Source organism: Puma concolor, chromosome D2 (genome assembly GCF_028749965.1).
Source record: "Puma concolor isolate L17-30 chromosome D2, mPumCon1.1.hap2, whole genome shotgun sequence".
Classification (NCBI taxonomy): domain Eukaryota; kingdom Metazoa; phylum Chordata; class Mammalia; order Carnivora; family Felidae; genus Puma; species Puma concolor.
The window spans coordinates 35,565,098-35,592,464 of NC_141677.1; the positions used below are offsets into that span (position 1 = coordinate 35,565,098).

The window sequence follows — 27,367 nt, forward strand, 5'->3', positions numbered from 1 at the left end:
ATGTTTGCTTATGACTGGAATTAGTACTCTGGCCAGGTACCATATGTTTACTTACTTTTTTCTGAAATTCACAAGTGAAATGACTTTTGTGAGATAGTAGATACATAATGAGAGCGCTGAACAGATTAACCCCCAGTTGCTCTTCCAAAGTTGTGATGGTTTCTTGCTTTTTCTTCTTCTTCTTCTTCTTCTTCTTCTTCTTCTTCTTCTTCTTCTTCTTCTTCTTTGGTTAATGGTGACGGATTAATGGGCCACTCCACTTTCTGCAAGTAGCATTCTCTGAATGTTTAACTATGCTAATGCGACTACTTATAAAAAGAGATAAATTGCCGTATTTTCCTAGTGTTCTGAACTGCCTCTTTTAAAATAGACCTTGGCAAAAAAACCCCAAAAAACGTCAAAAAACAATAAACAAAAAACCTTGGCGATCGTTGTCCCAGAGAAAGGGAGGCCCTAGCACAAATGTGAAGAGAATAAAATAAATTAATTTTTGGTCTTTGAGCTTCCGGCAGCCTAAGCCCTGGTGATTTAACGGTTTCTCAGTGATAATTTTGAACTACACAATATTTAAGAGATGACTTGAGAACCTCCTTCAGGTAAGATGAGGTAAGATGCAACTGTGCTGAACTCGGATACAGTTTCTTTAATTGTATAATTTTATACCAACATAGACAAAGAGTAATTACCTCATTACGCAGAAGAGGAAATTCAGGTGCTAAAACTTGGAGACCCACATGGGAAGGTTTCACAGTAAGTTATACTGGGACATGAGAATCTAGCTTTTAATGTTAATATTTTAGGATGTATTAACATTATGCTGTCAAACCAAGTCAGTCCCCCCCTCACCCGCTTCCATTCCCATCCTGGCAGCCTGCTGCTAATTAGGAGTGTGGGTCAGATACTTTTATGTTAAGCATCAGTTCTTATGTGGACTTAATTTTAATTGACCATTGTCTTCTGGCTACTCTTGAGTGGAGAAACACAAATCTAAAGCTTCTGTTGGCAAGTGACAACAGGATGCATGTTTTAATGTAGAGGTTGAAAGGTTGTTCTGTTCACAAGACTGAATTAAAGGTTGACATCAGCCTTATTTGACTTATGGAAGGATTGATAACTGCTAATAGTTAAATTTATGCTTGTTTCTTCAGATGTTAGTTGCATTTATATAGCCTTGAATTATAGTGGTGACTCAAAAAAAATTTTTTTTTAGGTGTTATCTAAACCAGATACCACATTTACACCTGAGGAAACAGACCAAGAAAAGTCGAGTGCCTTGTACCAAATCATTTAGTGGCAGTTAGGAATTGAATCCAGACATCCATGATCTAGTGCACTGCGTGATGCCTTTATAGGAACAATATACTACTTAAATTTCCTGAAAAAGCTGCTTCTGTGAACAAAAATTGTCAAGTATTATGAGAGACAATTATAGCAACTCTTGCTTTGCTCTAGTCCTTTGAGGAACTTGATAACTTAGAATGTAGGTTTAGAAGTAGGCAGGAAGCCTTCTGAAGTTGAAGCAAGTCTGTGTAAGTGGTGGCAGTTTTACATGAGTTGGTAATCCTACAGATACCAGCCACTTTCCACTGAGGACTGCATTCAGTGCAATTTTGTCAGCCTTAGTTTTCACAAACATGGTGTTAGGCTTGTTCCCATTTTGTGCCTAGTCTAACAGTAGCCCAAAAGATAGGGGTTACTGACTGGCTTTTACTGGTGAGGAGAGTGATTGAGATCACAAATTATCTAAATCTGAGTTTATGTCCAATGTTGTTTTTTATACCACACTTAATCAATGCTAAATGTAGTAATATGTAGCTTTTTGCAATGACAGAATATAAGATTAGAAACCAATGAGGACCAATGATCAACATACCTGGGTTCCGGGAGTCATTTTTTTTTTTTTTAGTTAACTGATTTCCCTCTTTTCTTCTCTGAATGTTTGTTTAATGAACTACTCAGTGATGACGATACTAATAGGTATTCCACAGTGTTGTTGGGTAGGTATGAAAATGCTTTTAAATTTTATGGCATTTTATAAATGCAGTGTTCTCTCATGAAAGCAATTTGAACCCCCTAGAGAATAGTGTTATCTGAGAATAATTGTTTAAACTTTAAAATTTTTAAATAGAAAGCAAACTAACCTATTTAATTCCCTCATTTTACATTTCAAGAAACGAAAGCTAAGAGATGTTGGGATTTGTGTAAGCTCACACAAATAGTTGCAGATCTTGAACTAGAATCCAGATCTCTAGACACTTGGTTCAATGCCCTTTATAGTGTAGCATTCAACTATTAGGAATTCATAAACAGTGATTTGAATTAAAAAAAAATTATTTATGAGAGAGAGACAGAGTGCGAGTAGGGGAGGGGCAGAGAGAGAGGAAGGCACAGAATCTGAAGCAGGTTCCAGGCTCTGAACTCTCAGCACGGAGCCTGATGAGGGGCTCGAACTCATGAACTGCGAGATCATGACCTGAGCTGAAGTTGGACACTCAACTGACTGAGTTGGCAAGTGACAACAGGATGTGCACCAACAATGATTTAAATTAAAAGCATTTTTAAAGTTTATTTATTTTGAGAGAGAAAGACAATGTGAGTGGGGGTTGGGCAGAGAGAGAGGGAGATAGAGAATCCCAAGCAGGCTCCGCGAGGTCAGCATGGAGCCCGATGTGGGGCTTGATCCCATAAACCGTGAGATTATGACCTGAGCTGAAATCAAGAGTCAGTCGCTCAACTTACTGAGCAACCCAGGAACCCCAAATTAAAAGCATTTTTTAAAAAAACCTTAGATCTTTGAGTGAATTTGGTGGAGATACTGTTTCTTTGGCTTACTATTTGCATTCTGCTCTGCTACATCATTACTGATGAAGAGTCTAAATTTATAGCCTCTATAACCAGTTATCCTTGAAGAATAATGTTTGTCTTTTGTTATATGTATCAGATTCCAGCTGGGCTTTATTTGGAAAATGATAGAACATATCTGATAAATTGATGCTTTTGTCATTTTTAATTGGCCCAATAGGAAAGTTGATGCTTGGGTTAAATTCAGGAGACAGGAAAATGTGCAGTGTCAGGACTAGACGAGAATCTTAGAGGGCATTTTACCTTTTCCTTTCTCTATACTGGACCTTGAGGCCCAAAGTGAAGGGTATGTCCTAGTTAGACAGTAGTAGAGCTTAGGATTGAACTTAGGTTTTCTGACTCCCACTTTATGTACTTTTCACTGAGCAATACTGTTTCGAAGTACTGCTATGAATATTGCTTTGTTTTCCTAACATCAGTGTCTAGTCTGGTTTTGGGCATTGCTTACAGCTGGATTTTGTCCCAGGGAAGACTAGGAAAATGAGGTAGGGAGATTGGGAGAGTGTTTGCTGTAGAGCTGAGGAACCCTATTCTTTGGCCTGCCCAGACAGGTCAGATTTGGTCTATTCTGGGACTTGACATGACTGTGCCCTACATGATGATTATGGAACCACTTTTGTGGGTTAGGCCTACATTGGAAAATTTATGTGGGCTGTGGGTTGGGTCCTATGGTGTTTTTCTCCTAACACTCAAGTCTTTTGAGATGCGTCCAGTAATATCTGCCAAGCCACTCAGATGGCGAACATTCATTTGGAGACTAAAATCTGGCTAAGAATGAAACTGCCTTACTTTGTTGAGTTGGTTTCTTTGGAGCCTTTAAATAGAATTTTCAAACTCATTGCAGGACTTGTGTCTTTTATAAGAATTATAAATTTCAGATTTACATAAACTTTTTTATGCTATGGGACTTCTTAGTGAGACAAGTGAGCTTTTAAATTAAAATGAAATTGTTTCATTTATGAAATATTCTGGAGAACTAAAACAGAAACCCTTCTGTTACAGAACTGTGCAGTGTTGTCAGTTGTTAATGCTCATATTTGTAAATAGGTCATCTTTCCTTGAAAAAGCACACAAGGTTTTCTAACTACAAATCTTTCCAGCCACAGTATTGCTACATTAAGAAATGTCAAAGATAAAAGGGAACCAAAATGGTTGCCTAGACTGTTTGAATGTTAACCCTTTCCTGTAACATTGTTAACATTCATATTTCTTTATCTCTTCATACCTACTCAGTTTTAAATTATTTTAAAAACGTTATAATAAAACATAAGTATGGATTTTTATTTTCAAAAAGCAAAGCTAACTTATAAATAGGGTGACCATATGTTCCAGTTTGCCCAGGACATTCCTGGATCATACTAGTTATCCTGGCATAATTATTAATAGTTCTTCCTTTATTCTCAAAGGTGTCCTGTTTGGGTGATAAATTATCTGGTCACCTACTTCTACACTGTAATAATTTTGTTGTAGTAGATTTTGGTCATTGAAATGTTACTTGAAATAGGACCATACAAGAATGGAATATTAGTCTTTTGGGGGGGGGGTATATTTGGATGTTTTTCATTGGTCAGGTATTTTTATTGTACTGAGAGTTCTGGATGTCTAAATCTAGTATTTTAAACATGAAAGCATATGATTTGAAGTTGGGAATCATGTATTTGTTGTCTGACTTTTGGCAGGCTTTAAAACGTTTTAAACCTCTTGTTCTTGTTAAACAGAGGTAATTGCAATACCTATCCTATGGGGTTATTGTGAAGATTTAAAGACAGTAACATAAAAAAAATAAAGACAACATATAAAAATGCTTAAGCTCTAAATAACTGTGTTAGCCTTGTCACATATGTGCTTCTGAAAACTGAATTTAAAACGAACAATTTTGGGGTGCCTGGCTGCCTTACTTGGAAGAGCATGCCGCTCTTGATCTTGCGGTTGTGAGTTCAAGACTCACGTTAGGTGTAGAGATTACTAAATAAATAAAATGAACAATTTTTATCTAGATTAAGGGAATTTACTATTTAATAGAGCAAAGACAATCTGTAGAAGTGTTTTACTGTAACAGGAACAGGGACTTAATAGCAGTTGAAGATATATGTGTGGGTTTTTTGGAAGGAAAGAGCTGAAATTTCAACATATTTGTATGCTGAAAAGAATGATGCCATAGGAAGCAAAAAAACAGATGATGCTGGAAAGAGGAAAGAGATCATTTCTTTCTTTTTTTTGTCAAAAAGAGATTTATGAAATAAGTGTATCATTAGGGAAGTCTATAAACTTTATTTTTTATTTTTTTTGTCAAAAAAGAAGAGCTTTATTAAATAAGTTACTGTATCAGAGATCATTTTCTTGAGAATGCAAGGAGGTGTATTCAAAATACAAATGCAAGGATTGGCCTTACAGAGCCCAAGGGACACAAATATTTCTCTAGTCTATTCACTTGGCTAGTGAAAAAAAAATGCCAACAAAATAATTTATATACAGTAAAATCAATGATCATAAGTTCACTGAATTTTGAATATGAATGTATATATTCATATTCATATAAATACAACTCAGGTCAATATATAAAACATCTTCATCTCCCCTGCCTCTTTTCAATTAATCCTGTTATTTCCTGTTGCATGCAGGCAACCATTTTCTATCAGTAGTTACTGGTTTGCCTGTTGCAGAACTTCATATAAATGGAATTATACAGTAAGTACTATTTGTGTCTCTTTACTTTTATCTGTTTACTTTTGTTCAATAATAATTTTAAGATTTATCCATTTTGATGTGTATATCAGTAGTCTGTTCCTTTTCATTGCTGAGTAATATTCCATTACATGGAACTGTTGGTGGAATTTGGGTTGTTTCTAGTTTTTGATTACTCTAAATAAAGTTGCTGTGAACATTTTTGTTTAAGCCTTTGTCTAGACTTGTGTAAATACCTGGGTGTGGAATTGCTGTGTCCTAGGATAAATGTCTGTTTAACTTCAGAAACCACCAAACTACTTTTAAACCACTTTTTTAAAATGGAAAGCTAAACACATTTGACATTCCCACCAGTGGTGTTATAAGACTTCCAGTTATTCTATATTCTTAACAATGTTTGGCATTTTTTATTTTAGTCATTCTGGTGGGTGTGTAGTTACAGTTCATTGTGGTTTTAGTTTGCAGTTCCTTGATGGATAATGATGTTGTGATTATACACTGTTTGCTTATCTTTTCTTTTTTTTTTTTCAACGTTTATTTATTTTTGGGACAGAGAGAGACAGAGCATGAACGGGGGAGGGGCAGAGAGAGGGAGACACAGAATCTGAAACAGGCTCCAGGCTCTGAGCCATCAGCCCAGAGCCTGACGCGGGGCTCGAACTCACGGAGCGCGAGATCGTGACCTGGCTGAAGTCGGACGCTTAACCGACTGCGCCACCCAGGCGCCCCGCTTATCTTTTCTTTTGAACTGCCAGTCATTTCAAGTCTTTTACCTATATTTTGACTCAGTTGTCTTTTTGTTGCTGATTTGTAGTTTTTATATTCTGGATACAAGTTATTTGTCAGATTATGTATACACACACTCTTAAACACACTTTGATATGTAGCAGATGTTTTCTCCCCATTTTGAGCCATGCCTTTCCATCTTTTGGGAGCAGAAGTTTTAAATTTTGATGAAGTCAAATTAATTGATTTGATTTATTTGTTAGTTATTACCTATTGTGTTCTTAGAAATCTTTCCTTATCCCTGTCACAAAATTGTGAAACTATTCTGTTATGTTTTCTTCTAGAAACTTTATAATTTTAGTTTTCACATTCAGGTCTATGATCCATCTAAAACTAAATTCTTGCTATGGTGTAAGAGTTTCTCAAAAAAGTCCTCAGTCAGTTGATTAAATTGGTGTATGTTTTTCCTAGGACTTACTATTCTGATCCATTGAACTATTTGTATATTGCTCTGCTGGTGCCTCCTGTCTTAATTATTGTAATTTTGTAAGATTGATATGGTTTCTTTAAATTTTTTTACTGAATTCAGTAATGAAGCTATCTGGGTCTGAAATATTTTTTTGGGTAAAACAGTAGAAAATCTTAAATTACAAATTCACTTTCTTTAACTGATATGTAATTAGTCAGATTTTTGATTTTTTCCTGTGTCAGTTTTGGAAAGTTGCATTTTTAAGGAAATCTGTTCTAATTTATTGAGTTATTTACACAGTTGCTCATAATATTTCCCTAGTATAATATTATTGCGTGTAGGGGGGAGATCAGTCTTACAAGGGTTTACCAATCATATTAATCTTTTTAAAGACCCAGATTTTGGTTTTGTTAAATTTAAATTTCTGTTTTGGTAATATGCTTTCTATTTCATTTACCTTTGGTCTCATCTTTTTCCTTCTACTCTTTTGGAGTTAATTTGCTCTTTTGCTAGATTTTTTTTGTTTTGTTTTGAGTCAGAAGTTTAGATTATTGATTTTAAACCTTTCTTGTTTTCTAATATATGTACTTCATATATGAAATTTCTCCCACAAAGTACTTCTTTGATTACATCATACAAATTTTGATATGTGTGTTCAATTCAAATTATTTTCTAATTTTTATTGAGATTTCTTGAATCCACAGGTCATTTAGAAGTTAGTTTCATGGCCTAGCTTGTAGTCTGTTTTGCTGAATGTTACATGTGTTTTCAGTCTTTAATTTCAGTCGGCAGTATTTTGAGGTTTTCAGTGTAGATGTTGTGCACAGTTTTCATTAAGTAAATAAATATTATGGTTACTGGGTATAGTGTCCTATAAATACCAGTTAGGTCAAGTTTAATTTGTTTACTTAATTGTTATTAACTGTTATTTAATTGAGATATAATTCACATACCATAAAATCTACCATTTTAAACTGTACAGCTCTTCGGGGTGCCTGGGTGGCTCAGTTGGTTGAGCGTCTGACTTCAGCTCAGGTCATGATCTCACAGTTTGTGGGTTCGAGCCCCGCATCAGGCTCTGTGCTGACTGCTTGCTCACAGCTTGGAGCCTGCTTCAGATTCTGTGTCTCCTTGTCTCTCTGCCCCTCCCCCCCTCACACTTTGTCTCACTCTGTTTCTCAAAAATAAATAAATGTAAACTGTACAGCTCAGTGTTTTTTAATATATTTACAAGGTTGTACGACTATTGCCACTATCTAATTCCAGAACATTTTCATCACCCCAAAACTAAACCTCATACTTGTTAGCAGTCACTCTCCATTTTTTTCTGTCCATCCCCTGGCAATTCACTAATCTACTTTGTCTTTGTGGTTTGCCATATTCTGGACATTTCATAAGTGAAATCATAATATTTGGCCTTTTGTGTCTGGCTTCTTTCATTGAGTATAATGTTTTCAAAGTTCATTTATGTTGTTGCATGTATCAGTATTTCATTCCTTCTTATGGCTGAGTAATCTATAGTATGTATATCCTACATTTTATCCATCTTTTGATGGATATTTGTATTTCCACTTGAGTATTATGAATAATGCTGCTATAACCATTCATGTATAAGTTTTTGTATTGTCACATGTTTTTAATTTCCCATACTTAGAAGTGGAATTGCTGGGTCATATGCTAAGTTAATGTTTACTTTTTTAAGAAACTGTCCAACTCTTTTTCAAGCTAGCTGCTCATTTCCAACAACAATGCACGAGGATTCCACTTTCTCCACTTGCTGCCAATACTTGTTATTGTCTCCCAGTCTTTGCTGAGAGGCTCTGTGTGCTTGTTGAGGCATACCTTTTAACATTCAGGCAGGCTTACAACTCTGCCATAATCTTTATTTCCTGCTTGTGCAGAGACTCATGGCTCAGAGATTATTGCTTAGGACCTTTTCAGGTCTTGAGCACGCCACAGCTCTGGGCACATGTGCATAGCTTTCTAGGTCCTCAGGAATATTCAGAACTTTTCAGAGCCTTTTGTGGATGTCTCATGCCTCCACTTTTCCTTTTAACTTTTTTGGCTAGCTTCTTTTGTGTGCCAACTGCTTCAGACAGCTGGGAGGTTAAACAATTGCAGCTGATTGTTTTTGACAAATGCTCCTGGGGAAAAGGGTGTTAGAGCTGGGCAAGCTCGGAGTCAGGTCAAATAATGAGAAGCCTCAGGAGTGGGGTTTTTCAGGGAACTGCCAGTAAGCTTAAATAATAGCAGTTCTCTGAAGATAGGGCTTTGAAAGAGCTCCAGTCCTGTTCGGACCTGTCTAGCAGCTACTAGGCTCCTGGTTTTCACTGTGTGTGTGGGCTTTTGCTTTTTAAGGCTACCATGGAGCTGGGAAGAGGGGAATGGGAATAGGGCAAGTTAAAATGGCACAAAACTTGTTTAAAAAAATTTTTTTTTAATGTTTTATTTATTCTTGAGAGAGAGAGAGACAGACAGACAGAGACAGAGCATGAGTGGGGGTGGAGCAGAGGGAGAAAGGGACACAGAATCCAAAGCAGGCGCCAGGCTCCGAGCTGTCAGTGCAGAGCCTGACGCGAGGCTCAAACTCACAAGCTGTGAGATCATGACCTGAGCTGAAGTCGGATGCTCAACTGACTGAGCCACCCAGGCGCCCCCAAAACTTGCTGTTTTAAATGAGATTTGGCCTTTTTTAGAAAATGCCCCCCAGATTATTGTAAGCCTTTGGTTAGTATTTAAGATTCTGAAAAAGTTGATTTTAACATTTTTTTGCCAGTGTTCTTGTCGCTTTTACGGAGAGACAATTTTTGGAGGCTCTTATTCTGCTATTCCTCATGATGTCATGATGAGGACATTTTAAGCTTTTTTGTTATTGTAATTTTTTTTAATATACTTTTCCTTTTTGTTATTTTAAACTTTTTAAATATACTTTTTCTTTCTTTTGAAATACTTTAAGACTCACAAGAAGTTGCAAAAATAGTACAGAGAGATCCTGTGCACTCTTCACCCTTAATGATACAGGATAAGTTGATCACAGATATTACTAGAATGTTATCAGTTTTCACACATACTGTTTTTTTATTGGTGTGGTGGTGGTGGTGTATAGATCTGCGAAGTTTTATCATGTTGAGATTAGTGTAACCATTAACATAGTTAAGGCACTAAACTGTTGTATCATCACAAAAAACCTGTTTTGTGTTATCCCTTTATGGTCACCTCCCCTCAACCTTAGCCCCGGCAGCTACGAACCTATTCTTTAACAATGTAATTTTTCTCCCTTTGAGAGTGTTATATAAATGGAATCATACAATATGTAACACATAAATAAGGCTTTTATATTCACTCAGCATATGTCTTCGAAATCCATCCAAATTGTATCCTAGTTCATTTCTTTTTATTACTGAGTGTTAGTCCATTGCATGGGTGTACCACAGTTTACCTACTCACTTGTTGAAGGACATTTGGTTATTTCTAATTTTTTTTTACTATTACAGATAAAGCTGTTATGAACATTTGTGTACAGGTTTCCGTGTGAACTAAGTTCTCATTTTTCTAGGATAAATATCTAATAGTGTGATTCCTTTCTTATTTCTGTGTTTTACCAATTACTGAAAGAGGGGTGTTAAGATTGTATATTTATCTAATTTGTTTCTGTCAAGTTTTTTCCCCCCAAGTATTTGAAGCCATTTCTTTTCTTGATGAAATGACTTATTTATTTGAAATCCTTTTTATATGGTGATACTCCTTGTTTTAAAGTCTACCTAGTCTATACAGCATAGGGAGTAAAGTTAATGGTATTGTAGTAGCATTGTATGTAGACAGATGGTAGCTACACTTGTGAGCATAACGTACAGAGTTGTCAAATCATTATGTTGTACACCTGAAACTAACGTAATGTTGCATGTCTACTATACTTTAATAAAAAAATAAAATCTACCTTGGCTGATATTAATATAGCCACTGAAGTTTTCTTATAGTGTTCGCATAGTATATCTTTCTATTCAGTCTTCTGTTGTCAAACTCTCTGTGCCTTTATATTTAAAGTGTATCTCTAGTAAATAACATTTAATTTGTTTTTAATCCAGTGTGATTATCTTTTAGTTGGAGTATTTGATCCATTGACATTTAATATAATTACTAATATGGTTGGTATTAATAATGTTTTCCAATTATCCTTTATGTTGTTTTGCCTTTCATGCCTTTTTTTTTTTTCTAAGTTGAGTATTTTATAGTTTTTCATTTTATATCCTCTATTGGATTTTGTTGTATTATCATTTAGTGATTGCTGTAGGGAACACAACATTCCTTTTTAACTTATTATAACCTGTCTTGAATTAATGATCTGTCATTTCACCTTTAAAGTCTAATTTTACTCTAGACTCAGTCTTGATCTTTGGGAGCCTGAGAAAAGCAGCAGTCTATTGATAGAAAAGGTCAGAGCGTAGAATTGCAAAATTGCTCAAAGCCCTTGTGATTATCATATGCTAGCCATTGAGAAGACAAATATGATTAAGATTTAAAAAATTATTTTACCTTTTATGTCTCGCTGGTTGAGATCAATTAGGATAAAATACAAAGTAACCCCTAAAATCAATTAAAAAGTTTATCAAAGAACTTATAGAACCTAGGGAGAGAGAATGAATAAAACTTTGGGAGGAAGGGCAGCAGTACTTAACACAGAACTCCAGAAGCTATCATCCATACTGTGAACATCAACGTGTGCAGCTTTACATGAGAACCTTTTGGTAGGAGTTAGGCAGAGAAGATTTTCTAAAAGGTTGCATATGAGAAAATTTTAAAAAGATGAATGGGAATTTGCTAGGCAAAAGAAGTAGGGGAAGGACTTTTAGTCAGTCTTTCTTGGGGAACAAGTGAAGTGTTATGATCAGCAAATAGATTGTGTGTATTAGAATGGTAAGTGATAAAGTTAAAGACACACTGTATTTCAGTGCTTTTTTAAAATTTTAATTTATTTTTTTTATTAGAGAACACATGTGAGCAGGGGAGGGGCAGAGGGAGAGGAAGAGAGAGAATCCCAAGTAGGCTCCATACTGAGACAATGTGGGGCTCCATCCTGTGACCCTGGGATCACAACCTGAGCCAAAACCAAAAGTTGTGTTTCTATTTAAGAAACTAGCCATTTTAAAGAATTAGTGTTTTTAGCAAAGTTTTAATTTGTCATACTGGAATGAAGTCATATTAGTTATATGATGATGGAGAGTAGTTTAAAGTATTTGCTTTTGGAAATAACTGTATAATTTTTGTTAAGTAATCTCTATTCCAAACATGGGGCTCAAACTTACAACCCAAATCAAGAGTTGCATGCCTTGCTGACTGAGCCAGACCAGGTGCCCCGAGAAATAATTGTTTAATTTTAACTTACTATATGAAGACTTCTCTTATGTATTACTTTAAATTTTGTCGCTACCTCTTACACTAGCTACTCTTGCAGCAACAGGTTCCACGTGGGTTTTGGACAATTACAACCTAATAGCATTTCTCATCAGGGCCATGCTGCATAGTTTTTTAAGGGGAGATAGTAGTCACCATATAAATTCTCTCTCTTTTGTCCTTTAGACAGGGATCTCTGAGTCACATTTCAACTTTTCCTGAAAAGTTTGAGCCACAATCACCTATAGTGATGGGATTGAGTGATATCGTCTATAATCATGGCCAGCTCAGTAACACATCTTCATAGGCTTTTCCTCCTTTCCTGTTTCAGTCTCTCATCTCTTGCCTCTGCTTCCTGGAATCACTTTTCAAATAAGTGCCCTGTTTATAAGTCTTTGTTTCAGACTCACTTTTGGGAGAACCTATCCCAAGACACCATCTTTTTTTTTTTTTAATGTTTGCCTGTTTATTGTATTTTTAATGTTTACCTGTGAATGTATACTTGTTTATTGTTACCTGTTTATCATAAAGTATACAGACAAATAGAAAAGATGCATAGGGCAAGTACGATGTATGGGTTTTCCAACACCACCAAGCAATTAACTCAATTCTGACACTATCTACATGGAGATAGTGTTAGATGCCACAAGTTAAGAGCTCAGTTCCACAAGATTGTCCCTTCCCACACTTCAGATTCTGGATTCAATCTGTACTTTTTTTTTTTTTTAATGTTTATTTATTTTTGAGAGAGAGACACAGCATGAGTGGGGGAGGAGCAGAGAGTGAAGGAGACATAGAATCCAAAGCAGGTTCCAGGCTCTGAGCTGTCAGCACAGAGCCCGATGCGGGGCTAGAACCCATGAATCGTGAGATCATGACCTGAGCAAAAGTCGGATGCTTAACCGACTGAGCCACCCAGGCGCCCCTCCACCTGTACTTCTGACCAACCAGTTCGAGATCAGAGATTCCCATGACCCCCTACTTGGGTTCATTTAATTTGCTAGAGTGGTTCATAGAACTCAGAGAAGCATTTTACTTACTAGATTATGGTTTCTAATTGTCAGATGACAAACAATTTAGTAATGAGTTTCATGTTCTTTATTCAAGGGAAAAACTGCGTGGATTTGGAGTGTACAGTGCCTTAGAAGCAGTGGAATACTCCTCCCAAGGCATGTTGGGCAAGCGTGTATTTTGCAGAGTGTTAGAAGGGGCAACGTGGAAATGGCATCATTGGCTAGGATTGCATATCTGACTTTATTTAGAGAGATCAAGGAACAAGCAAATAAGTATAGAGTTGTCTGGTGTTAGGGGAGTAGCTGACTGGATATATACCACGTTTCTGGTCAATCTGACCATTTACAGGAACACAAAAGTTAAAAGTTATTTTTTAATGTTTATTTATTTTTGAGACAGAGAGAGACAGAGCATGAACGGGGGAGGGTCATAGAGAGAGGGAGACACAGAATCCGAAGCAGGCTCCAGGCTCTCAGCTGTCAGCACAGAGCCTGATGCAGGGCTTGACTCACGACTTGACTCACGACTCACGGATTGTGAGATCATGACCTGAGTGGAAGTTGGACGCTTAACCGACTGGGCCACCCAGGCGCCCCGGAACACAAAAGTTTAGTTTGCTGATGATGCACCCTGGGCTGGAGATGGCTCCATCTTAGGCTTAGAAATTTATTTTAACATTATAAAAGGATATAACTGAGGAAGAGCTGGAAGGAAGAGATGCATAAGCCAAGGTAGGTGAGAAAGGACAGGAACTTCATGCTCTGTGAGCCCCTTTCCCCAAATCTCCAGATATGTTCACCAGTCTGGAAGCTCTCTGAAACTCATCCTTTTGGATTTATATGGAGGCTTCATTACATAGGCATAGTTGATTAAATCACTCCCTGGAGGTGAAGGGGGACTACTAATCCTCTAGTCCCCCGAGGTTCCCCTTGGAACCACCCCCATCCTTAGGTTACCTAGGCGTTTTCCAAAAGTAACCTCATTAATATAACAAAAGATACCTTTATCCCACTCCTCAGAAATGCCAAGGTTTTTAGGAGCTCTTTGCCAGGGACCCAGAAGAAGGCCAAACATGCATTTCTTATTCTAAATCACAATATCACAGAAAGGTATGGGAGTGGGGGGATTGAACTTCCGTGCACTCTTTGAGTGGTGCCACCTTCCCAGCAGTTGTGTTCACCAACCCAGAAGCTTCTACACCATCTTAATTTATTATGTTTTTAAGATTTATGTTAAAATTTTGATTGGCATCTGCTAGTATATTTATTGAGTTACTCTTGGGGAAGTAGTTTAAGTGTATAGTTCGAGAATTAGAAATAACTTTATAAGACACAAGGCAGCCTATATATGTGAATAAGTAGAATTTGTTTAAATGCATAAAACTATTACCGTCTATTGGAGATATACAAAGAAAATCTCAAATATTGGTTGAACATATTTTTTCAAGCTCCATGTTTCTATGACAGTAAAAGTAAAATCCATATAACCTTTCTCACAAAGGGAAGGAAAAGAAATCCAAGAGATCTGCCTGAGAATTAATTAAGACTTTAGCCTCAGAGGAACTTAAATTAATGGAACATGGATTCATAATGCCAATACTAACAATCTTGTCTATATTACAGCTCTATAATAAAAATGAATTATAAAATATAACAGGTTTAAAAAATGAAATATGACAATTTATGTCTATTAGTAACAGAAAATGAGTCTGAAATTGTAATCAACAAAATAATTTCCTTACATGTAATCAAAAGTCCAAAGAGGATATAGGTTTCAAGCGAAGCTTAATAGGTCCAACAACTTCATCAAATGACCCAGTTTCTCTGTGTCATGAGTTAGTTTCCTTTCTGCCCTCTGTGATGTCAGATTTACCTCAAGGCAGCCACCTGGAAACCTTGAGGTACTTAAATCTTCCAACACCTTCTGCATTTATACTCTGGAGGAAGATGTTTTATATATGAGCATTCCTAGGAAGGAAACCTTGGCGTCCCTTTTGATTTGACTGGTTTAGGTTACATGCCTATCTCTGAACTGGTAAGTATGGGTAGAGAAATGCATTGTGCTGATTGGTTTAGACTTTGCTGTTCCTCCAGGTTAAGCCAGTCAGACTCACTCTCTCCATGAACTGGAGTAGGTCAGTTCCACCCAGATCTCTTTAGCCTGTACCTTTGGAGTGAAAGGAGGATGACAAGGAACAGATGACAAGCACACAATTCTGGTTTGTTAGAGAATGTCTTCAAATGACCTTAACTGAATTGTAATATTATTTGGCAATAACAAGGCAAATATTATGGTTATCTAGTTTATTAACAATAAATAATAAAAGAACAAGTTTCCAGTTAAATTTTTTCCTGATCACATTTCCCCTCCTCCTCCTCCTCCTCCTCCTCCTCCTCCTTCTTCTTCTTTTTAAATTTTATAGAGAAGAGAGAGAGCAAGAGTGCAAGTGGGGGAGGAGGGCAGAGAGAGAGAGAGAGAGAGAGAGAGAGAGAGAGAGAGGGAGAGAATCTTAAGCAGGCTCCATGCTCAGCATGGATTCCAACTTGGGGCTCGATCCCACGACCCTGGAATCATGACCTGAGCCATAATCAAAGTCAGACGCTAAACCAACTGAGCTACCCAGGCTCCCCAACAATCATCATTAATGATATATAAAAAATTTCTTCCAGTATTACATTTGACCAATTCAGTTCCAGTATATTCTTGCTCTGTGTGTAAATGTATTCGTGTCCATTTGCATTCAGGAAAAAAACGTTTTGCTAGACAGATAAGTTTAGGAATATAAGTTTAAACAGGGTTCTGTGATTCATTCTGCTCATCTTTTCCCCCATATTTCTTAGAGTATAGAAACCTTAGGCCCAGAGAGGGTGCATTGATTTATTAATACTATACTAAGTTTTCAAATGGAGTGCAATGAGCTGTCTTGGGAATCCATGAGATGTTCAAAGGTTTGACTTCTGAAAAAGAAATATCACAATTGTCCTTAAAACTAAGAGGGGACAAGCTGGGGTGGAGCGATTGATATGAGGGTAGCAGGATATTTTGTGGTGTTAGAAATGTTACATATTTTGATTCTGGTGGTGGATTCATGACTGTATGCATTAAACCAAACACAAAAAAGGGTGAGTAAAAAGAAACAGCCAAGCAGCCCAGTAACATCCCATGCTTTTTTTTTAAAAAAGCAAATTCTAGGAGTTTTTATTGTTTGAATAACAATACACAAATCAGGCAGAGAAGTTTCTAATAAAATGATGGCCAAGTTTTAATGTATCTGCCTGTTGATCCTTTATCTTCTAAGTACTTAAGATATTTTCTTTTTATATTAGATTTTTTTTCTGATTATAAATGCAACTTAAGTCTGAATAGATAATTGTATTTTCTTTTAACTCTCCCTCGTTCAGCTTTCTTTAAACAGAAAAAAGGGAGCGGTGTGGCGCCCGTGTGACTCAGTCAGTTAAGTGTCTGACTTCGTCTCAGGTCATGATCTTGCGGTCTGTGGTTTTGAGCCCTGCATTGGGCTCTGTGCTGACAGCTGAGAGCCTGGAGCCTGCTTTGGATTCGGTGTCTGCTTCTCTCTCTGCCCCTCCTCTGTTCATGCTCTGTCTCTCTCAAAAATGAATAAACGTTAAAAAAAATTAAATTTATGGGGCGCCTGAGGTCACGATCTCATGGTCCGTGAGTTCGAGCCCCGTGTCAGGCTCTGGGCTGATGGCTCGGAGCCTGGAGCCTGTTTCCAATTCTGTGTCTCCCTCTCTCTGCGCCTCCCCCGTTCATGCTCTGTCTCTCTCTGTCCCAAAAATAAATAAACGTTGAAAAAAAAAATTAAATTTATAAAATAAAAAGAGAAAGGGGAGAGAAAAAAGAACCAAGGGACAAATACCTCTTTATTATGTATTCAGCCATAGTTGCCCAAACTGTGGTTTTAATATGATACTGCAATTCAGTCTTCTAAATCATTGTAGATTATAAGTGTAGGTTATATTTTATTCTCTTAAAGAAACTCTGGGGTACCAGTAGTATTGATATTACTGATAGTCTCCATGTGATGAAGATAGAAACTGGTTTGGAGGCAACTGGAAGAGGTCTTCAGCAAACTGGAGACCAACGGGAGATTACACAGAGGCAAATTTCATTGAAAAACCTAGAAGAATGCTTCCCACTGAGGCTGACCCAACCATGGCCACTGGTCCATTTCTTGCTGTTAGTTGGGCTTCTGTTTAAGGCATCTCTTATGGTGGAGTTGTAGCCTTCTCTTGGTTTTGAGCTACACTGGGATCATTGTGGAACATAGACTTCTTTGAAGTCTGTTAAACGTAATTGAAAATTTCACTATCTGTGATACTCATTGTGTGGGTCTCACCACATTCAGTTTGTCCAAGGTGGGGCTTTTGGCTGGACTCCTGGAGGACTTGCTGCAACCTCCCTAATCACTTTTGGTAGTTGGGTATCTTACTAGCTAAATAAAGTTAATTATCTGTCATGTTTGTTGGGTATAGAACTTTTGTTATGATAGAACTTAAAAAAAAAAAGTCTAATTAGCTTTGGTCATTAGCTGTTGAATATTATGAAAAAAGGTCACATGATCTGGTTTCTTCTATTTGATCTAATTTGAAAGTCATCCTCCTTTCTAAATAGCTTATGCTACCTCTAAAATGTTGTCTGAAATGTAAAAAGCAAATCAAAGGTTTAATAAACTAGCATGTTAGGTTTATTTTTGAGGTAAAGTGAAGATACATATTTTTATATTTGTGTGCATTTTATACATCAGCTTACTTTTAGAAGTATTTCTAACTTGTGCTTGCATTTTTGTGTGCTTTTTTTTAGTGAAAATATTCTCTTTGGGATGGGAAATCCTCTTCTTGACATCACTGCTGTAGTGGATAAGGATTTCCTTGATAAGTGAGTATTAAATTCTTTGTATGTACTATGTGAAACTTATATCAAAAGAAAAACTGTTGAAGACTTTGGACTCTAATACTTTCAATTGGAGGAAAACTCAGGAAATTTAATGTCATTAATAGCAAGTTGTACTATAATTATTTATGAATTGACCACAGTTTTCTCTGGGAAAACTTTAGGTACATTTGTTCAATCCTGTTGCTAGTTTCACTTGAAATTAATTAACTAATTCAAGTTTATTTTTGAGAGAGAGAGAGAGAGAAAAACTGCATGCACGTGCATGGGTGCGGGGCAGAGAGAGAGGGGGTGGCTAGAGGATCCGAAGCAGGCTCTGTGCTGACAGCAGAGAGCCTGATGTCTGTCTTGAACTCACGAACTGTGAGATCATGACCTGAGCCGAAGTCACATACTTAACTTGATTGGGCAACCCAGGTGTCCCTGAAATTTATTTTTTATTCTCTGCAAGGAAGAAGTATATATGATTTACCTAATGATTTAGTTCCCAAATTTTTAAATTGTTATCAGTGAACTACATCTGTCATGGTGCTATAACATAAATGGGAAAAGAAATAGGATTAGAGAGGACAAGAAGAATATGCAGGACATAATTCAGAGGTGATCATTCTATATTAATTCTCCCTTAATAGTAACTTCTGATGTTTTAAATTTAGCTGAGAAATCAGTTTGTGTTTATTTTTCTGGCTGTTTGACACCATTTGGTACAAAGAAAAAATTAAGTAGTAAAAAAGGGATTTATAATGAGGAAGCAAGTTCTGTCTGTGCCCAAGGGCAACCACTTTTTTTTTTAATTGAGGTAAAGTTCACTTAAAATTTATAATTTTAACACTTGTAAAGTGTGTAATTCAATGACTGCCAATACATTTTTAGGGTTGTACAACCATCACTGCTATCTAATTCCAGAACATTTTCATCACCCCAAAAACAAAACTGTACCTGAAATGGGTAATCATTTCACTATCCCTGCCTGCCCTTTCCCCACCTCTGCTCCATGCTCTGATCTCTTGGGACCTACCATTCTGCTTTCTGTTTCTATGGATTTGCTTATTTTGGCCATTGTATTTCATATAAATGGAAACAGTTTGTGGCCTTTTGTGTCTGTCTTATTTCACTTAGCATGATGTTTTTCAAGGTTCATCCAAGTTGTAGCATGTATTAGTAACTCATTCCTTTTTGTGGCAAAATAATATTCCATTGTGTACACACGCGCACACACACACACACACACACACACACACACACACAACACACTGTATTGGTTGATGAGCACTTAGGTTTCCTTTTTTGGCTGTTGTGAATCAAGCTGCTATGAACATTTGTGTATGAGTTTTTGTGTGGACATGTATTTTCATTAATCTATGGTATTGGTATCTATTGGAGTGGGATTACTGAGTCATGGTAATTCTGTGTTTAACTTTTTGAGGAACTACCTAACTTTTCTACATGGTTGCACCCTTTGATATTCCTACCAATAATGTATGAGGATTCCATTTTCTTGCCAAAACTTGTTCTTTTCCCTTATTAATTAATTAATTAATATTTATAATTTTTTTTATTTTTGAGAGAGAGCATAAGCAGGGGAGAGTGGCAGAGGGAGGGGGTGGGGGGAGAGAGAGAGAGAGAGAGAGAGAAAGAAAGAAAGGAAGAAAGAAAGAATCTTAAGCAGGCTCCATGCTCAGCACAGAGCTGGATGCATTACTCAGTCCCACGACCCTTGCATCATTACCTGAGCCAAAGTCAAGAGTCAGATGCTCAACCAACTGAGCCACCCAGGCACCCCATTTTATTATTTTTAAATATTTTATTTTTTAAGTAATCTCTGCACCCAACATGGGGCTTGAACTCATAATACCGAGATTAAGAGTCACATGTTCCACTGACTGAGCCAGCCAGGCGCCCCTTCCTTTGTTTAAATTATAGCCATCTTAGTGGGTGTAAAGTGATATTTCATTGTGGGTTTTGATTTGCATTTTTCTAATGACTAAAGATGTTAAACATCTTTTTCATGTGCTATTCATGTATGTTAAAGTCCTTCACCCATTTCTGAATTTAGTTGTTTGTCTTTTGTTGTTGAATTGTAAGTGCTCTTTATATATTCTGGATAATAGACCCCCTTATCAGATAAATGATTTGTAAACATTTTCTCCCTTTCTTTGGGTTATTTTTGCTTTCTTTATAGTTTCCTTTGATGCACAAAGATATTTAATTTTGATGAAGTTCAGTTTATCTATTTTTTCATTTGTTGCTTGTGCTCTTGCTGTCATAATGAGAATTCATTGCTAAATCCAGAATCACAATGTGTATGTGTTCATTTAAGATTTGTTTTAGCACTTAAATTTAGGTGTTTGATTTGTTTTTAGTTAATTGTTTTATTAGTTGTGTGTTAATGGTTTAGTTCATTCTTTTGCATGTGGAAATCTGGTTATTTCAGCATCATTTGTTGAAAAGACTATTCTTTTTCCCATTGAATGCTCTTGGTACTTCTTATGAAAATCAATTGCTTATAGACTTGAGGTTTAATTTCTGGATTCTCAATTCTTTCCACTGATCTTTATGTCTGTCCTTTTGCCATTACCACACTGTTTTCATTATTGCAGCTGATTATTTCAGTAGTAAGGTTTGAAGTAATGTGAGGAAGTGTGAGTCCTCCAACTTTGTTGTTTTTTAATTTAAGCTTGTTTTGTCTATTTAGGGGGTGCCTGGGTAGCTTACTCGGTTAAGTGTCCCACTTTGGCTTAGGTCATGATCTTGTGCTTTGTGATTTCGAGCCCCTCATCCGGCTCTTTGCTGACAGCTCAGAGCCTGAAGCCTGCTTCAGATTCTGTGTCTCCTCTCTCTTTGCCCCTCTCTGCTCGTACTCTGTCTCTTTCTCTCAAAAATAAACATTAAAAAAAAAAAGATGTCCATTTGGAATCTTTTGAAATTCCATATGAATTTTAGAATCAGCTTATCTATTTCTGCAAAAACGGCACTTGGCATTTTGTATGGGACTGTACTGAATTTGTAGATCAGTTTTGTAAGTACTGACATTTTAACAATACTAAGTCTTTCAGTTCATGAACAGGGGATGTCTTTCCATTTATTTAGGTTGTCTTTAAGTTGTTTCAAAAGTGTTTAGTAGTTTTCAGTGTGTAAGTCTTACATTTTCTTGGTTAAGTTTAATCCTAAGTATTTCATTATTTTTGATGTTACTGTAAATAGAATTGTTTTATTAAGTTTATTTTTCTTTGTTTGTTTTTTTCCACAGTACTTGTTAGTTGTTTATTTATCAAGAGAAACTATTCCATAGTCCAATATTCATGTTTCATAGTTCAGGGATATAGGTCAGTGACCAACTTCCGTGGAACCAACCGAAAGAAAGTCACTTTGCTCTCTGAAAGATACCAGCCTTCATCATTTCCTCAAAATCTTTTCCGGGAATCATAATTTCTGTAGAAATCTACATAAACCTTCTTTCTGGTTTGTCCACAGCAAACTTTTAGGAAGCTGGAACCCCCAGGGTTATAATGAATGTTGCAACAATACGAAATTACAGATGCTTAGCCAGAAGGCCTTGCATCTGAAGTTTTAGCAAAGCACTGGAAGTCACGGTATTTATTCTCCTCAACACCATCTTCAAACCCAAACTTAATTTTACTTTTGGATTATTCATTGCTAGTACATAAAAATACACCTGATTTGGTGGGGGGACAACCATTGTTAACAAATTGTATTTTTTAATGTCCTGGAAACTACCCCTATAACTCTTTTAGGTAAACTTGTATGTCAAAGGATCAGGCAAGAATTTATAAATGTGCAAATTTGGCCTATTGTAATATAATAAGAAATGGCTCAGATCATGATCCCAGGGTCATGGGATCCAGCCCTGTGAAGGACTCTGTGCTGAGCATGGAGCCTGCTTAAAATTCTCTCTTTCCCCTGCTTGCTCTCTCTCTCTCTCTCTCTCTCTTTCTCTCATTCAAATTTATTTATTTATTTTTAAATGTTTATTTTTGAGAGAGAGAGAGAACACATGCAAGCAGGGGAATGGCAGAGAGAGAGGGAGATAGAAGATACAAAGTGGGCTCTGCGCTGACAACAGAGAGACTGATGTAGGGCCCAAACTCATATTTATGTCTCTATATAGACTGATGTCTTGCCTATAGACTTGTGGGTTAATTTCTGGATTCTCAATTCTTTCCCATTGATCTTTATGTCTTTCCTTTTGCCACTACCACACTGTTTTGTTTTGATATTGCAGCTGATTATTGCAGAAGTAAGTTTTGAAGTAATGTGACAGAGTGTGAGCCCTCTAACTTTGTTGTTGTCTTTTAAGATTGTTTTGTCTATTTAGGGGGTGCCTGGGTAGCTCATTCGGTTAAGAGTCCCACTTTGGTTGTGAGATCATGACCTGAGCTGAAATCAAGAGTCACATGCTCAACTGACTAGGCTAAGATTTTTTTATTTTTTAGGTAATCTCTACACCCAACATATGATTAGAACTCACTACCCCGAGATCACATGCTCCACTGACTGAGCCAGCCAGGCCACCCTGCATTTATTTATTTATTAAAAAAATTTTTTTTAATGTGTATTTATTTTTGAGAGACAGAGAGACCAAACATGAGCAGGGGAGGAGCAGGGAGAGAGGGAGACACAGAATACGAAGCACCCTCCAGGCTCTGAGCTGTCAGCACAGAGCCTGACGCAGGGCTCGAACTCACAAACCGTGAGATCATGACCTGAGCCCAAGTTGGACGCTTAACTGACTGAGCCACCCAGGCGCCCCAGGATATTTGTTTTTAAAAGTTCATGCAGATGTGATCAGAATGGTTGTGATCTGACAGCTGTGTGCTGATACTACAGAGAGCTCAAGTCGCTTCTTTGTTTCATTAGCAGCTCATCCTAAATAAGCTGAAACTTAGTATTTTTGTTTTGAGTTTTAATTTTTAAACTTGATTTTTGACGTCAGTACTTGGAGATAAAAAGCAAGGTTTTGGATCCTAATCATAAATGTAGAGACTTTCCTATTCTTATGTTCCAGAACATTTTTTTCCAAAATACACTTTGAAAGTATTCCTTATTTTTTCACTAGACTGTGTTTAATTTACATTTCAGACCATATTTAGTTAAGTGTTTTTTATATTTGAACTGTGTAAAAATAAATTTTCTGGGAATAGTTGGGTACTAAGCAAATGAATAAATATGTATTTATTAGTCTCTTACACTGTGAAAACGAGTTAACTATCAAAATTTTTTGGATAGAATTTGTTTTCTGATTCTGATTTTTTAAAAAAATATCTGGCCTTGGGGCACCTGGGTGGCTTAGTCAGTTAAGTGTCCTGCTTTTGATTTCGGCTCAGGTCATGATCTCATGGTTTGGGAGTTTGATCCCCAAGTAGGTCTCTGCGCTGACAGTGTGGAGCCTGCTTGGAATTCTCTGTCTCTCTCTGCTCTTCCCTTGTGCTCTCTTTCTCTCAAAATAAATAAATAAACTTAAAAAAGGTATCTGGGGGGTGCCTGGGTAGCTCAGTTGGTTGAGCATCCAACTTTGGCTCAGGTCATCATCTCAACAGTTCTTCTTGACTAAGTTTTCAAACAATACACTTCTTGTATTGAGAGTTTCCAGGATAGAACAAGCATTGCCACTATTCAGAAGTATCAATTAGATAATTATTTGATATTTAAAAATTAAACTTCTTCTAGAATATACTAGTTTGTTTAAAGATTGTGAAAGCCAGTTTTTTCCTGGAGTAAGAAAAATGTAGGATCTTTATCTAATTGAAAGAATTAAGTTAGTCAATTTTGATGTGTCCAATTTGTCAAAATATAGTAACTGAAAATACGTAGGAAAACTTGAAAAAAGTAGGCTGTTGAAAATAATCTTTTCTAGCATATTGAAGAGTTACAGTGGGTATGAGGAGAGATAAAATGTGGAATGTATAATAACTGCCAGATGAGTGTTGATCTAATTATGGAGAGTAAAGAAGAGGTTTATACAAAAGAAAGTGGAGGAATATATAAGACAGCTTTGTTTTGATTTTTCCTGACACTAGGTAAATACTATAGAAGTAAAGGTATGAAGAGAATTAATGTCATGGTAATCGGGAAGTAAAAATCCTCATTAGAAATGAAAATAGTTTTAAGAAAGGAAGCTAGAGTAGTTGAGGAAATATATTTTTCTTATGAATCCAAATCTTTAATAATGTAATCATACAAACCTTAGGTAAGTCTTGATTAACGTAAGCATGCATGAAAGACATTACTTAATGTTTACTCCAAAAATACTCAAAGTAATAATAGTTGGTTGTAAATTTCAGTGCTGATTATTCAATACCAAAAATTTACAGCTGGATTATTTGTATAAATCAGGCTGAATTATTTCTGTAAATAAATATATATTAGTTTGAAGTAAAACAATATTTGGAGTATCAAAAGTGATACTCCATATATAAGGTTAAAAGGCTATAATTGTTTTGTTTCATTATTAATTTTTAAAAAAAATTTTTAAAATGTTTATTTTTGAGAGAGAGAGAGAGAGGGAAACACAGAATCTGAAGCAGGCTCCAGCTGAAATTGCACACTTAACTGACTGAACCACCCAGGTGCCCCTATAGTTAATTCTTTATAAAGCTATTTTTCAATATTTTTCAATATTTCTTCAGTATTTAACATTATGGTTTGTATATTTAGGTCTTCAATTGACTTGAATAGATTTCTGTATATGATGTGAAGTGGGGATCCAGTTAATTTTTTTTTTTTCCTCAAGTGAAATCAAGTATTCTATCACTGTATTGTGATAGTCCCAATCTTTACCCATTGATCTGCAATGCCAATTTTTATTTGTCTATAGCTTGATTTCTAGGTATTCCATCCTTTTCTGCTTGTCTGTTTGTCCTTGAACTAATGCAGCTTTATTTTTATTTTGTTACAATAAAAATTCCTTTTGTTTCCTTTTGTGCATAAATTTTAGAATGAGTTTGTCAAGTACTTAAAAAATTCTTTTTGGGGTTTTTGTTTAGGATTGCATTGCATTTTTAGATTAATTTGGAAAAATGAGATCTTTACCATATAAATTTTTCTATTTATGCATATATATTTCTATTTTTTCCTCTAGCTATTTTGTATATTTTAGTAACATGTAGTCTCTAAGTACATTAAATACAGGATTACAGAATGATTAGGTTTTTTTTTGTTTTGTTAAAAAAATTTTTTTTAATTCTTTAAATGTTTTTATTTATTTTTGAGACAGAGAGAGGACACAGAACATGAGCAGGAGAGAGAGGGAGACACAGAATCTGAAGCAGGCTCCAGGCTCTGAGCTGTCAGCACAGAGCCTGACGCGGAGCTTGAAGTCACGGACTGTGAGATCATGACCTGAATTGAAGCCGTTTGCTTAACCAACTGAGCTACCCAGGCGCCCCTGTTTTGTTTTAGACTTCCACATCTTATGGTAGTGATCATTGCTAAGTTTGTTAGGTTCAAAAATTATAAAAATAATTGTGTTTGGGGAAAACTGCAAACCATGCAGAAATGATTAAAAGAAAAATCTGGGGCAAATTATTATCTCTACAGCAATACTGTCCATTAGAATTTTCTGCGATGATGGAAATGTTATATGTCTGTACTGTTCAATATGGTAACCATTAGTCACATTTAGTTTTGAACATTTGAAGTGTGGTTAGTGCAACTGATGAATTGAATTTTAAAATTTTATTTGATTTTAATTAAGTTTTTAAAAATTTATTTGTTGTTTTTAGTAATCTGTTCACCCAACATGGGAGTTGAGCCCACGATCCCGAGATCAATAGTCATACTCTCTTCTGATATAGTCAGCCAGGCACCTCTAATTAATTAAATTCAAATAGTGATATGTGGTGAGTTGTTACAATATTAGTGCAGGTTAGGTCTTACTGCAGTATTGTACAGTTTTCTTCTAGGTGTACATTTTTGGTGAGGTTTATCCTGGGTATTTTATTTTAATTAAAAAAAATTTTTTTTTAACATTTATTTATTTTTGAGAGGGTGGGAGACACAATCTGAAACAGGCTCCAGGCTCTGAGCTGTCAGCACAGAGCCTGACGTGGGGCTCGAACTCACGGACTGTGAGATCATGACCTGAGCCGAAGTCGGACTCTTAACCGACTGAGCCACCCGGGTGACTCCCTAGGTATTTTAAAAGTAAAGTTATTGCTATTGTGAGTAGAATATTTTTTCAGTAACATTTTTTCGATTATTGCTGGTATTTGGAAATGCTCCTGAATTTTGTGTATTTTCTTTAACTTGGTTACCTTGTTACCTGCATTAAAAGAAAGATGGTCCTTGGCTCTTCTGATTCTCTCTTTCAGAATTCCAGATTCTTAGATTTTGGGATAAAGCAGCATTAGGGATGTTGTTGAGGGATGGTGGTGTTGAGGGATGGTGACCTGATCATGCAGTTTGGAGAAAGTTCAATAATATTTTACTGTTATAAAGGTAAGTTTAATGATTGAGTAATGAAGGGGGCAAAGGAGTCAGGGATGACATTCCAACTTTTGGTTTTGGTGGTATTTACGATTGAGTTAGGGAGTATGAGAGAATGACATGTTAGAGGAGTGGATAGATTGAGTTCAGTTTTGTTCATGCATGAGATGCATATGTGATAATTCAGGTGGATTCGATTTATGTTTCTGGTGGGTGGAGGATTCATGGCTGGAGGGAAGTATAATAAATAAGCATTATACTTAATTTTACCTTGATATAATGCCATTCAATGAAGGTTAGCTGTTATTATACTATTAGCATCATCATCATCATCATCATCATCATCATCATCATCACCACCATCATCACCACCAAAATTATTAAATAGGTGGTATATAAAGCAACCAATGGGGCACCTGGCTGGCTCAGTCAGAAGAGTGTATGACTCTTAATTTGGGGGTCATGAGTTTGAGTCCCACATTGGACATAGAGATTATATATGTATGTAGGTACATACATATGTATAAATAAAAAATAAAAAATAAAAGCAACCAATAGATAAGCCTTTCAGAGAAAGGGTAAAAGTGAAGGCAGCGGGTTGGAAGATAGAACACTGAATAAATGGATAGATGAAGAAGAATTGATTATGGAAGGGGCTGAAGAAGAAATAGTGAGTTTTTAGCAGAACTAAAACAGGGTCTCATGAAGTCATTGAGTTTGTATGACAGAGTGGTTAATAGTATCAAACGTAAGAGAGATGCCTAGTAACATAAAACCTACAAGAATTTAGTGGATTTGATAATAGGATGTCAGCAGTGACCTCAGGTAGGTAAATCACGGTGGAATGATAAGGGACAGAAG

At 36.3% G+C, this 27,367-nt stretch overlaps 1 protein-coding gene and 1 pseudogene across 5 annotated transcripts in view; one reads left to right on the plus strand and one right to left on the minus strand.

Moving 5' to 3' along the window:
- Nucleotides 1-27,367, plus strand: part of ADK (adenosine kinase) — a 524,109-nt gene that overhangs the window by 23,408 nt on the left and 473,334 nt on the right. For 2 of the 5 annotated variants that reach the window (XM_025917987.2, XM_086680038.1), the window contains exon 2: nt 17,972-18,046. The exons of 1 other annotated variant lie outside the window; for it this stretch is intronic. In XM_025917987.2, the coding sequence (XP_025773772.1) occupies nt 17,972-18,046 (75 nt within the window). Of the gene's footprint in view, nt 1-586; nt 607-13,240; nt 13,316-17,971; nt 18,047-27,367 lie in introns of those variants that run through there. 2 more of the 5 variants (XM_086680037.1, XM_086680039.1) reach the window with 2 other exon arrangements.
- Nucleotides 21,426-21,677, minus strand: LOC147575988 (cytochrome c oxidase subunit 6C pseudogene; annotated as a pseudogene).